At 40.7% G+C, this 14,627-nt stretch overlaps 1 protein-coding gene across 4 annotated transcripts in view; it reads right to left on the reverse strand.

The window, feature by feature from the left end:
* The window catches only part of LOC139259907 (collagen alpha-2(V) chain-like), a 516,763-nt gene that overhangs the window by 44,778 nt on the left and 457,358 nt on the right, over positions 1 to 14,627 (reverse strand). For all 4 annotated transcript variants that reach the window (XM_070875841.1, XM_070875843.1, XM_070875842.1 and 1 more), the window contains 6 exons: positions 9,917 to 9,970; positions 9,161 to 9,268; positions 8,997 to 9,050; positions 4,217 to 4,270; positions 3,369 to 3,530; positions 1,519 to 1,626 (listed from right to left, as the gene is read on the reverse strand). In XM_070875841.1, the coding sequence (XP_070731942.1) occupies positions 1,519 to 1,626; positions 3,369 to 3,530; positions 4,217 to 4,270; positions 8,997 to 9,050; positions 9,161 to 9,268; positions 9,917 to 9,970 (540 nt within the window). The remainder of the gene's footprint in view (positions 1 to 1,518; positions 1,627 to 3,368; positions 3,531 to 4,216; positions 4,271 to 8,996; positions 9,051 to 9,160; positions 9,269 to 9,916; positions 9,971 to 14,627) is intronic.

A 14,627-nucleotide genomic window follows, 5' to 3' on the forward strand; every position in this document is an offset into this window, starting at 1 on the left:
TCGGAAGGTTATTTGTGTCTTCCTTAGTGAAGACAGATCGAAAATATTTGTTCGATTAGTCTGCCATTTCTTTGTTCCCTATTATAAATTCACCTGATTCTGACTGCAAAGGACCTACGTTGGTCTTCACTAATCTAAAGAACCTTTTGCAGTCAGATTTTATGTTCCCTGCAAGCTTCCTCTCAGAGTTTCCCCTCCTAATTAGACCCTTTGTCCCCCTCTGCTGAATTCTAAATTTCTCCCAGTCCTCAGGTTTTCTGCTTTTTCTGGCCGATTTATATGCCTCTTCCTTGGATTTAACACTATCCCTAATTTCCCTTGTTAGTCAATATATTAAGTCCCACTCATGCTTAAATAAAATCAGAGCTGTTACCAATATGGAGTCAGCTTTGAATTATTGGAAAGACAGTCTAAAGGGACTACAAATTTATTACAGCTGAAGGCACAGCCGCCAATGGTGGAGTGATTAAAATCAGAGATGCGCAAGAGGCCAGAATTGGAGGAGTGCAGATATGAACCAGAGCCATCATGAAAAAATCAACTTAATTACATGCACAAAAAGGATAACATCTACATTGCAGTGGATTGTGAATCTATATAGCATGAGGACATAACATTTCCATAATAAATATGCCTATGCCAATTATTCAAATAATTAAAATGCTATAATTTTGCAAGCATTTGGTCAAAAAAATTAAATTGGCTGTGGTTAAAAGTTCCAACTGATATGTTATGTAATTACTTCCAGACTTACCATAGAAAGTGCTGTATTGCATTATTAATTTGAGATATGACATGTTAAGTGTAAAATGTTCAGGAGGAACAGCTTACTTTGGACCTATGGTTCTCACCACTGGGTTTTCTTCATGTCATGTCTGGGTCTGTTGGGAACTAATTGATCAAGATTGATTGCTTTGATTCGTCAACAACTCCATTATCATTGCATCATGCGACTACCAGAATGGTAGAAAGAAAACTAGATGGATCTTGTGCATTAGGTTTAGCTGGACCTTGGTCATTTTTCATCCAGCAATTACTATGTTTGCATACATTAAAACTGAGAATACACAATTTTCCATTTTCACATAAAATGGTAATCAAGAAGACTTTGCTATGTGTTTCAATGTTACAAAATTTGAGTGAGATTAACAATAATTGAACAGATTTCCATGACTGCTTTACATGCCAAAGTTTCATGCATCAGAAATGTGTTTATCATTGTCTCTGCTAAGCAACTGCTTAAGGAACGGCAAAATATAAACCAGTTTACGTGTTTTTCTCTTAATATAGCTTTAAAAAAGCCTTTTAATGTACAGTAACTCAAAGTAGGGTCTTTGAAGTTAATTAACAATGTAAAGTGCTGAAGTCCAATAAATTATTGAAGTTGCTCCACCATAGTGCATTTTACTTTTATTTTTAGATTGATACAAATATTTATAGCTACAAAAATGCTGTACCTTAAATTAAAATATATAGCCCTTGTGAAAGGAATGAAGCAGTTAATAAAATAATACTCACAGCTGGGCCTGGGAGGCCAGGCATGCCTCTTTCCCCACGATGACCTGGCAGGCCTGCAAGACCTCTTTGTCCAGTTGTACCTTGTGGTCCTGGAGGACCATCTGGGCCCTATAAGTTACAACAGAAATACATCATAAAGATACCAATTAAGGTACCATTATAGGAATAGCCATAGTAGGAAAACAGTACTGTCATGGTTGTTCCAGCTGCAACTAAAACCCCAGGGAATACTGTTCAAAATGGCTGTAACCGACAACTTACAATCGGCATGGAATTTTTGACATAACTGTGGTGTAAGAGCGGCATAGCGCTGTTTTTTTTTGCAAGGAAATTCGCACAAAACCAAAATGCGCCAGTAGGTTGAAATATCACTACGCGCGAATTTCCTTGACTGTTTGTATCGCTTCCACCAAAACCTTCTGCTGCTCATTTATATAGCCCCACCCACCTCCCATGCAAAAGACTAGTTCACACGGGTTTTCTGCATTTACACCAGTAAATGCATAGAATTATGCCCAGAAATTTAGACGCAGCAAGACCCAGAGACACGTGATTTAGGCAAAACTGAGATTTCTGGAGTTTGATAGCATTTTTCTTTTGTGTCCTTTTTAAAATATTTTTTCTTGCTGAGACCCCCGCTACACTGATCCAAAGTGCTGTCAGTCTCACTGCTCCTGAAATTTTCAGAGTCCCCAGCTCACACAGTGATTAGTCCTATGCATATAGGTACATCTAATTGCTGAGCTTGTACAGAAGATGGTGTTATTCGAGGAATTCAGATCCAAGCTAGTGGTTAACTGCTTCAGCACAACAATTCACCTTGTTATAGTTTTTTAATTAAATTAACCACTGCCCTTCAAATTACTAAATCAAAAAGTAACAACTCCCTGCGATTTTGACTTGGGATCCTGTTCTGAAATTGGTATCATGTTGTCTCTGTATTGGTTCTTCATTCTCATCTTACTGGTCTGTGCTTGTTGAGATGTAGGTTATCTGAGCTTAATTTCATCATATCTAAGCTGTGCAAATCTCTTGTGTCTCCTTTTGGCGATGATGATTTTCATTAGCTGTCAACCTTCTACATGAAGCTCATAAGATCTGATCTACATGTCTTTGAACATTGGCTTTCTTCTACTCTTCCTCATGATCCATTGGCAGCACTCACCAAATCTCTCTCCCTCAAAGATGGAAGATTTCCGGCTCCTTTGTTATAAATACAGACCTTTCTATGCTTACAGTGCCAGGCCTTCAGTTACACCTTTTAAATCACTTATAGTTTGACGTAAATACCTTGTTGTATTAGGGGCTTAGCACTTCAGGAAATGGTCATTCATTGCACAAATTTGTACTTTATGAGCTCCTTAAATAATACATGTAAGCAGCACCTAAATCTATTGATCACAAAAAGAAGTATTTCTTTCCTGTTGTTATATCATCAGCACTTGGAAGTGAAGGGCTGAATAGTATGTGCAGCACTTGATATTGCCAAGGGTTGGGTGTCTGATGGATCATAGAGGTAACAAATGAACCTAGAATTTTTCACTGCAATCATGTTGTCATGTTTATTTATTATTTATTAAGTGTACAACTGCTGGATAACAATAAAAAGCAACTGATAAACCAAACAACCGTGTATGTATTGTAGGAAATGTATATTACACATATCCCTGCCGAGTTCTGTAACTGGATCCACTTCATTCCATGAACTTCAATATTAATGAGCAAATAAGAAAGGAATGTTATTTTTAACTGCTGGAATATCAATATCATGGCTACATTTTATTTGACAAGAAACATGCAATACAAATACATTTTAAGCTTATGATTTTTAAACATCTAATTGTACTTACAGTTGGACCATCTTCTCCAGGTTCTCCTTTATCCCCAGAGCTACCAGATATACCGGGAGGGCCATTATCACCAGTCTTTCCAGGTGGACCAGTATCACCTCGCAGACCTGGAGGACCTTCCTTTCCAGGAGCCCCTAAGGGACCAGCAGGACCTGGGTCACCCTGAGAAAGAAACGAGAAAGATCTTATATTATTTTTGCACAGATTAATTCTTATTTGTGCTAAAATTTTCTTATGCTCCAAATTTTACTTTTATTAGACATTGAGGGGGTGATTTTAATGGAATGACGGGAGGCCCGACATGAGTGGCGCACAAAAAAGTTAGCACTACCGGCTGAGTTCTACTTAGCATGTACCTTTTCTTCAGCAGCGTTTGGTGCTAGGTAATAGACTGAAAAGTAACAGCTTTATGCCAAAATCTTCATTTTCTATCAGTTGAATCTCATTCGATTAATTCAGCTAAAGGTGGCATTTTAATACCACGGTGCTTTTAATATTACACTAACATGCTATTAGACTTAAACCCAGATCTGTAAGTGAGCACTTAAGCCCACAGCCACTTGATTCTAAGGGAAGATGCCCTCCAGCATCACATCATCCCTGACAACAACCCCAAGACAAGCTGAACCAAGTTGCTTCAGTCATGCTGACAATTCTATGGAAAATTCCATTTTGTTATTGGAGTTAATGCAAATTATTACACTGTTTACTAGATTATTTCAAAATGAATCATTAAGATTGATTCAAGGAAGGCTATGTACAGTGCTCATTATGGGCATACTTTCCTCAAGAAAATCTCAGATTTTGTAACCAATTAAGAATTTATTTCTTCAGGAATCATTACTTACGGTTGCTCCTGGTGGTCCAACTCGACCTGCAGGCCCAGGAAAGCCAGTGGCACCCTAGTTACAGAGGAAACATTGTTAAATTATAACCATGACTGAATGTATTTTGCTAACCTTTTGAAAATGAATTGTTAATATCTTTAAAATTTTTAAATGAACCAAAGTTATATTGAATGATCCTGAAAATCTATAAACGGGCAGAACAGTGGCTGATGAAAAAGAGGTAAGTGTAAGATTGGAAGAAAAATATGCAGCAAACCAACTCTAAATGGCATTAAACTAGCTAAGGGTGAAGTTGCAATAGATCTAGAGGTGTTAGTACATTATGCATCTAGCATGCCCAGAGATGGCAGAACAACAGAGCAGCCAAGTAGATAGAATTCTGAAATATAATCCTGAATCAGTCAAGTATAAGTCAGAGGAAGTCATGCTGAAACTGTACAGGGCTCTGTTCAGATTACATCTTAAGTTTGGTCTCAATTTTGATTAGCAAGGCACAAGATGGTGCAGAGAACAGCAATGAATCACATAAGATAGCAAATGGTACAGAAAAAGGAAATCTTGAGTACCACTTCAACCCAAAGTGTGACAGGAGGACAGCAGGACACAGGTACAAACTGGTGAAACATAGAAACATAGAAAATAGGTGCAGGAGTAGGCCATTCGGCCCTTCAAGCATGCACTACCATTCAATAAGATCATGGCTGATCATTCCTTCAGTACCCTTTTCATGCCTTCTCTCTATATCCCTTGATCCCTTTAGCCATAAGGACCATATCTAACTCCCTCTTGGAATATATCCAATGAACTGGCATCAACAACTCTCTGCGGCAGGGAATTCCACAGGTTAACAACTCTCTGAGTGAAGAAGTTTCTCCTCATCTCAGTCCTAAATGGCTTACCCCTTATCCCAAGACTGTGTCCTCTGGTTCTGGACTTCCCCATCATCGGGAACATTCTTCCCGCATCTAACCTGTCCAGTCCCGTCAGAATCTTGTAAGTTTCTATGAGATCCCCTCTCATCCTTCTAAACTCCGGTGTATAAAGGCCCAGTTGATCCAGTCTCTCCTCATATGTCAGTCCCACCAGCCCGGGAATCAGTCTGGTGAACCTTCGCTGCACTCACTCAATAGCAAGATTAAGAGACCAAAACTGAACACAATATTCCAGGTGAGGCCTCACCAAGGCCCTGTACAACTGCAGTAAGACCTTCCTGCTCCAATACTCAAATCCCCTAGCTACGAAGGCCAACATACCATTTGCCTTCTTCACCGCCTGCTGTACCTGCATGCCAACTTTCAGTGACTGATGAACCATGACACCCAGGTCTCATTGCACCTCCCCCTTTCCTAATCTGCCGCCATTCAGATAATATTCTGCCTTTGTGTTTTTGCCCCCAAAGTGGATAACCTCACATTTATCCACATTATACTGCATCTGCCATGCATTTGCCCACTCACCTAACCTGTCCAAGTCACCCTGCAGCCTTTTAGCGTCCTCCTCACAGCTCACACTGCCATCCAGTTTAGTGTCATCTGCAAACTTGGAGATTCCTTCATCTAAATCGTTAATGTATATTGTAAATAGCTGGTGTCCCAGCACTGAGCCCTGCGGCACTCCACTAGTCACTGCCTGCCATCCTGAAAAGGACCCGTTTATCCCGACTCTCTGTTTCCTGTCTGCCAACCAGTTCTCTATCCACGTCAGTACATTACCTCAATACCATGTGCTTTGATTTTGCACACCAATCTCTTGTGTGGGACAATTTAGGACTGATGTTATGGGTCCTTCATGCAAAGAAACCTTGGAATCATTTAAGAGGCAGTTGAATGATATTATTGATGATTGTAGGTTTCTTTAGATGGAAGGCTGAATTGTATTTTTCATCCATATTTTTCTTGCGATCACAGCGCTGTAATGATACTCGAAATGATATGGTGCCTGGCTAATGGAATTCAGCCATGGCTTCTAGCATTTTAATAAGAAAGTCAAACTACATTAGTACTTGAAATTACATCCAATTGTTAAAGTACAACATGTGTAATATTTGCTGACTAGTTTTGTATTTAAGACAAAAATATATTTTATTAATTGTAAGTGGACAATTCAAAGAAATGCTTATGTCAGTAATAAAAAAGTGTAAAGACTTTTGGCTTTGGAATAATAATAAAAGAAAAGATAAATCCACATATAGAACAAATACTTGGTCTTGTCAAAGGCCAATAGTTTTCTTTTTAATTCTTACCCTGGCACATATTGGTTTGAATATTTGAGAGTGACTATATTATCAGTACCATTACTGATACCACAGTATCAGTACCATTGTTAGCAATCTAGTTTGATATATACAAATTATGTCAAAAATTGAGCTTATCCATCTTTAAACTTCTGCCACTCAATTGGTCAAAAAAACAATCTTTGAATGAGTTTTCAGCCAATTGGAGGCCATATTGCAATCTCAACCCTGCCTCCAAAATGGTCAGATCCAGGATAGAATATTACACAGAAGATACAGGAAAATGGTAAGTTAAGTATTTTAAACAAAAATGATGTATATTAAAGAGAATAGGATCTACTGGCTAGAAATAAAATGAAAATATCGAGCCATAAAATATCAAAAACTTAAAAAAGAAATTGGTGGAGAAAGTGAACCATTGAGCAAGAAGTGATTAAACGTTTCTATTTTTATTTAAAATTATTTTTAGCATTTTCTTTAGCTGAACAGGTTAATGATTTGGCCCACATGTAATTCCCTCCCACAGTAGGTGGTTCACTTTGAAAACCATCTGAAGTGGCCTAGCATTCCAATCATTCCAGAACAAAATAAGGACATTTTTAGGTGGAGCCATCGTTAGCGACCCAGGCATTGGATCAGGACAAGACTCAGGCAATCGCAACCCAGTTGACCAGGATATATGTTGTTTGACCACCAAGGTGTACCCACCAGAGATGTGGGCATATGGTGTACAGTTGGCTGGGTGTGGCCCTGGGAGTTCTAAACATTAACTCTGGATGACATGAAGTTTTATAGCTTCAAGCCAGACAAGGCTAAGGACACCCATTCATGCACTGTGGCTGCAGTGTGTTGAATCTTCAGGATGCACTGCAGTAACTCACAAATATTACTTCAATAGCATCTCCCAATGCCTGACCTCTACCACTGAAAAGAACAAGAACAAGATCCATGGAATCACCATTAACTGAAAGTTCCTCTCCAAGTGACACAACATCCTAACTTGAGTATATACTGCTTTTCATTTATCATGCCTGAGTCAAAATCCTGGAATTCCCTAACTAAGACGATTGCTGAAAAGACTATTACAAAAAGGAATGGACAACAAATGGACGTTGGCAACGTCATCCATTGCCCAAGAATATAGAGAAAAAATAAACAGCCAACATGGTCTACTTTTTACTGATGTTTAGATGAGTGGATGAATTAAAATTCTAAAACATTGGGGGGAATTTTAACATGAAACAAAGGGTGGGTTAGGAGCATGGGTTTAGTTAAAGTTTTAAGAATCTAAATCCTGATCCCAACCCGCCCACTTTCAACTTTTATTCAGGGGGGCGATGGGGGGCGGGCAAGTCACTGCCATGAGTAGCGTTGGATCTTCAAATATGATAATGAGGCCCTCAAGCCTCTGCTTTAACCTGCTGTGCAGGTTTTACTGCAGCTGGTCAGTATCCCCGGGCCTCAGGATTCCCGGGCCTCGGGATTCTCCGGCCTCGGGATTCCTGGGCCTTGCGAGTCCCAGCAGCTGCAGCGAGGTGAGCAGAACCTTGGGAAGTAATCCTTGCAAACTGGGAGTAGCAGGAGTGCTTCCCCCCGACCCTCCAAATTCACTCCAACAGCTGCCTGCCCCTCCCCAGGGTGGAGGATTGGACCACCTCCCCCGGGGTCATTGACCCCCCCCCCCCCACCCGGAGATCAGAACCCCCCCACCCCTGGAGATCGAACTCACCTCCGGGGTCGGGGATCGAACCCCCGGGATCATAACTCACATCCTGGGTCAGGGAACGTATAGCCCCCCGACCCCGAGATCGAACTCACATCTTGGGTCGGGGAACATACACCCCACCACCCCGGCATTGAACTCACATCCTGAATCGGGGAACAGACATCACCCACCCCAGCATCGAACTCACCTCCTGGGTCAGGGCTCTAAACTCCACCCCCCCACCCCCACCCCGCCCCGCCCCCAGGATCGAACTCACATCCTGGGTCAGGGGTCAGAATGCGTCCCCCCACCTTCCAGGATCAAACTCACCACTGGGGTCGGGGATCAGATCCCCCCCTGCCCCAGAGCCAGGCTTGGAAACCCACCCTCCTATGACCCAGCACCTACCTGTTGATGCGGCACCCTGTCCAGCCAGTGTTCCCCACCCAACCAATCAGGCTGACTTCCGGGCGGGGAACCTGTCCATGATGTCACTTGCACGCTGTGGAGTTAAAACTCCAAAATTTGTGGGAAAACCTGAACAAAGTTTACCGGGCCCCCACCCCCACTCCGGGCTGGTGTAAACTGGAAAATCCAGCCCATTATTTGTGACCAGGTGATAGTGTAAGTTCTAAAATTATAGAGAACTATGGAACCACAGTCATTCCACTTCAAAGTAATTCATTGTATATGAATCACTTTGGGGTATTTTAAAGATTATCATTGAAAATTATAAACCTTCCTTTCTATTCCCTATCTTAACACATTTAATATATTTTCTATGAAAGAAGCAATGGATTGAAATATTGAAAAAAGTTACAAAGTTTGAAAATTATACTTACAGGTGGGCCCTGGGTACCACGCCCACCTTTTAGACCCGGGACACCAATAGGGCCCTAGGAAAATGAATTAGGAAGTGATAAGTTGAATAGTATATTATCCATTATCATAAACAACTATCAAGTTATTCATTTCATGCAAGTAACTGTTTTAGTAATTTACTTACTGGTGGGCCTGGGGATCCTGCTGGGCCTTGTGGACCTGGAGAGCCAGCATCACCTTTTTGACCAGGCTCACCGGTTTCACCTTTAACTCCGGGCTGTCCATCAGTACCCTGTTTAACATGAAATCAGGTAGTTTAATGGGTAGTTATGTTATAAAATAGAGAGGAAAATCACCTTACATGTGATATCTATATTTTTTCCCCAATATAATTACACTTGTACCACAGTCATGGTTTTCAAAGCAGGAGGGTAACATTTCTTTTTATTGTACTGCAATAGCTGCTCCAATGTGATTAAAGTTTCCTCATTAGATTTTTTTTTCCATCTGATTTCAATGTGTGCCATACTTAACAATGTCTTGATGTGTAATATTGGTTTACCTATCATAAATAACAGAGAAAAGCAAGGGTTATGTCTATCCCAGTGATAGGTGAGACATCCCAATCCATTCATTACTTCATAGGTTAGGATGGCTTTCTCGATAAAAGCACAAACTGGCTATCCCACAATTCCTTGTTGTTTATCCTCCGTATAACATGAGGTATAAATTAATGAGGTCATACTGTTACTTTTGTTCACAATAGCAATCATTACAATTCCTAATCACCTTTGCCAACTATACACCCATATATCACGTTTGACTGAAAAAGATTAAGTGATTGATATATTAATTGTTTAACAAAAGCAATTGTTAATAAAACAAGTATTTTAAAGAATACATGTTATTTAAAGCAGCTTTTCAGACATAGGTAACCTACAGGTGGTCCAGAAAATCCAACGGGACCAGTGGGACCAGTCTCACCACGAGAACCCTGAAAAAGAAAAATGAAAGTCACCATCTAGAAATTTCATAGCATAAATAGGGGTTTACAGGGGACTACTGGATTATACATCCTGTTCCTGATCTTAAAGTTTGTGCTAATCCAATACACATTTTGATGAATTTTCAGAACAGGATAAAGTTTTTGTGACTGCAAGGATGTTTCCAGTGGGGTTCCACAGGGCTCAGTACTGGGTCCCTTGCTTTTTGTTGTATATATCAATAATTTAGATTTGAATATAGGAAGTATGATTGAGAAGTTTGCAGATGACACTAAAATTGGCTGTGTGGTTGATAATGAAGAGGAAAGTCATGGGCTGCAGGAGGATATCAATCTACTGGTCAGATGGGCAGAGCAGTGGCAAATGGAATTTAATTCAGAGAAGTATGAGGTGATGCACTTTGGGAGGGCTAATAAGGAAAGGGTATACACATTAAGCGATAGGCCACTTAATAGTGTAGATGAACAAAGAGACCTTGGAGTGCTTGTCCACAGATCCCTGAAAATAGCAGGCCAGGTGGCATATGGAATGCTTGCCGTTATTGGCCAAGGCATAGAATATAAGAGCAGCGAGGTTATGCTTAAATTGTAAAATACTTTGGTTAGGCCACAGCTGGAGTACTGCGTGCAGTTCTGCTCGCCGTATTATGGGAAGGATGTGATTGCACTAGAGAGGGTGCAGAGGAGATTTACTAGGATGCTGCCTGCAATGGAGAATCTCAGTTATGAGGACAGATTGGATAGGCTGGGTTTGTTCTCATTGGAACAGAAGAGGTTGAGAGGAGACCTCATCGAGATGTACAAAACATTGAGGGGCCTGGACATAGTGGATAGTATGGACCTATTTCCATTGGTGGAGGTGTCTATTACGAGGGGCATAGTTTTAAGGTGGTTGTTGGAAGGTTTAGAGGGGAATTGAGGGGGAGCTTCTTTACACAGAGGGTTGTGGGGTCCTGGAACTCGCTGCCTGGAAGAGTGGTGGATGCAGAAACCCTCACCAGTTTTAAGAGATGGTTGAATGGGCACTTAAAGTGCCATAATCTGCAGGGTTACAGACCTAGAGCTGGTAATTGGGATTAGACTAGATGACCTTTTGTTGGTCGGCACAGATACGATGGTAAGTACTGCAGGGAATAGAATACGGCCAGGGTGATCTCCTGGACCAGTTTCGATCGCCTGGATGGGTTGGAGAGGAATTTTCCCAGATTTTTTCTCCCTAAATTGGCCTGGGTTTTTAAATCTGGTTTTATCTCTCCCAGGAGATCACATGGCTCCAGCTGGGGTGGAGTGTAGATGTTTTTAGTATAAGGGGTATTGCAAGGTGTGGGGCGGACTGGTTGGGTTGGGTGCACTTTGCCTTTCCGTTATTGTTCATTGGTTGTATGTAACCTTTAGGGCTGCTGACAAAGTGCCATATGGCTCTTTGTCAGCCGGCGTGGACACGATAGGTTGAAATGACCTCCTACTGCGCTGTAAATTTCTATGTTTCTATGTAAATTTCTATGTTAAAGTCATTGCACCCAACCAGTCTGATCCTTTTTGATAAATCACAGACCTACCTGTCCTTACCATATCCCTCTGTCTCTTTTTTTTCTTTAGAAGTGTGTCTATTTGCCTTTTGAACCCATCGCACTTTCCACTTCAATGGTCTTTACTATTCCACAACTTAATTGCTTGAAATGGTTTTCACCTGCCTTCCCTTCTCGCTCCCAATTTGTTATTTTGTCTTGCATCCACTGATATTGGAACCATTTGCAAGAATGCAAAATCTCCCTGCATCAGTCTTTTCAATTCCCTTCATAATCCTTATAACATAGATGTGCCCCTCCATCAAAAATGTAATGAGCTGAAGATTCCACTTCACACACTACAACAGCAACTAATACTTGTGTAATCAGACTGTGGAATCATGCATTCAATCAGATTTCCATATCTTATAAGAAGACAAGGGCAATACATTTTTAGATAGGACTTTCAGAAATTTCATAGAATCATAGAAATTTACAACACAGAAGGAGGCCATCGTGTCTGTGCTAACCGAAAAAGCTATCCAGCTTAATCCCACTTTCCTGCTCTTGGTCCGTAGCCTTGTAGGTTATGGCACTTCAAGTACTTTTTAAATGTGTTGACGGTTTCTGCCACTATCACCCTTTCAGGCAGTGTGTTCCAGACCCCTACCACCCTCTGTGTGAAAAATATTCTTCGCAACTCCCCTCTCATCCGCCTACTAATTACTTTAAATCAATGTCCCCTAGTTATTGATCTCTCTACAAAGCTAACTATGTCCTTCCTATCCACTCTATCTAAGCCCCTGATAATTTTATACACCTCAGTCAAGTCTCCCCTCAACCTCCACTGTTCCAAAGAAAATAACCCCAGCCTATCAAATGTTTCCTCATAGCTAAAATTCTCCAGTCCTGGTAACATCCTCGTAAATCTCCTCTGTACCCTCTCCAGTGCAATCACATGCTTCCTGTCATGTGGTGGCCAGAACTGTATGCAATACTCTAGTTGTGGCCTAACTAGTGTTTTATACAATTCAAGTATAACCTCCCTGCTCTTATATTCTCTGCCTTGGCTAATAAAGGAAAGCATCCTGTATGCCTTTTTAACCACCTTATCCACCTGTCCTGCTACCTTCAGGACTCTGTGGCTATGCACTACAAATTACAAAGGGATATTGAAAGATTAAGTAATTCGGCAAAACTGTGGCAAATGAATTTCAATGCAGGCAAATGTGAGTTCATGCATTTTGGACCTAAAATGGATAGAACAGGGTACTTTCTAAATGGTAAAAAGCTAAAAGCAATGGCGGTCCAAAGAAAGCTAGGGCTCCAGGTAAATAGGTCAATAAAATGTCATGAATAGGTACAGAAAATAATCAAAAAGGCTAATGAAATGCTGGCCTTTATGTCTAGATGAATAGAATACAAGGGAATAAAAGTTATGCAGTAGTTATACAAAACCCGGATTAGACCACACATAGAGTACTGTGAGCAGTTCTGGGAAAACAAAACCTTAGGAAGGCTATATTGGCCTTGGAGGAAGTGCAGCGTAGGTTTACCAGAATGATACTGGTCTCCAAGGATTAAATTACAAGGAGAGTTTACAGAAATTAGGGTTGTATTCCCTAGAATTTAGAGCATTATGGGGTGATCTGATCAAAGTTTCCAAGATATTAAGAGGAACAGATGGGATAGATAGAGAGAAACTACTTCTGCTGGTTGGGGATTCAAGGACTCGGTGGCATAGTCTAAAAATTAGAGCCAGATATTTCAGGAGTGAAATTAGGAAACACTTCTACACACAAAGGGTGGTAGAAGTTTGGAACTCTCTTCTGAAAACAGCAATTGATGCTAGATCAACTGTAAATTTTAAATCGGAGATTGATAGATTTTTGTTTACCAAAGGTATTAAGGGATATGGGCCAAAGACAGGTATATAGAGTTCAGTCACAGATAGCCATGATCTCATTGAATGGCAGAACAGGTTCGAGTGGCTCAATGGGCTACTTTCATTCCTATGTTCCAGGTCCCTCTGTTCCTCTACACTTCTCAGTATCCTACCATTTATTGTGCATTCCCTTGCCTTGTTAGCCCCCTCATATGCATCATCTCTCACTTTTCTGGATTGAATCCCATTTGCCACTTTTCTGCCCAACTGACCAATCTATTGATATCTTCCTGCAGTCTACAGCTTTCATCCTCACTATCAACCACACGGCCAATATTTGTACCATCTGCAAACTGCTTAATCATGCCCCTATATTGTAGTCTAAATCATTGATATATACCACAAAAAGCAAGGGACCCAGTACTAAGCCCTGCAGAACCCCACTGGAAATAGCCTTCCATTAACAAAAACCCATCGATCATTACCCTTTGCTTCCTGACACTGAGCCATGACCTTCCCTTAACAAATCCATGCTGACTGTCCTTGATTAATCCATGTCCTTCTAAATGACTGAACCTCAGAATTTTAAAAATAATTTTCCCACCACATCAGTTAGGCTGACTGGCCTGTATTTACTTGATCTATCCCTTTCTCCCTTTTAAACAAATTTGATAGTCAAAACAAAAAAATTAAAGAAATGTTGGTAACTTTACAAACATACAAAGCCTGTAAACCTTGAAAGGATATGTATAACTTCCTAATGATCATTCATTAGAAATCTAAATGTTGTAAAATATGTACTTTTCTCTTCCCCCAACTATATCAGGAGTGTTGCACTGCATAGTGTGAAAAGAATTATGCCCGCAGGTCACAACATAAAGCTCCTGTTCTATTTTTGTAACTGTTCAATGCAGCAGTGAAGCTGAGTGGGAACTGAACAAATCTGTTGAGATTCAGAAGACATCTATGACCAGTCAAGTACAGTAACTGGGCTGAATTTTCACCACTATTCTGCGCCGTTTTTTTGGCGTACGCTGTTTTTTGTGGAGCAGACTAAAATCTGCAAGTTTCGCCAAAGTTTCTGCACCATCCTAAACTACTTACGGCCAATTTTTTTAGTTCCCGATTTTTTGACATCACTTTTGACAGCAGTGTCAGCTGCCAGCTTTGCTATTTCGGGCCATTTAAGCGAGTTTGGCCAACTAGGATTTTTTCAAAAATGGCGCAGTGCACCGTTCTGAAAAACCTTACCTGC

This window comes from Pristiophorus japonicus, chromosome 3 (assembly GCF_044704955.1).
Source record: "Pristiophorus japonicus isolate sPriJap1 chromosome 3, sPriJap1.hap1, whole genome shotgun sequence".
Taxonomy (NCBI): Eukaryota; Metazoa; Chordata; class Chondrichthyes; family Pristiophoridae; genus Pristiophorus; species Pristiophorus japonicus.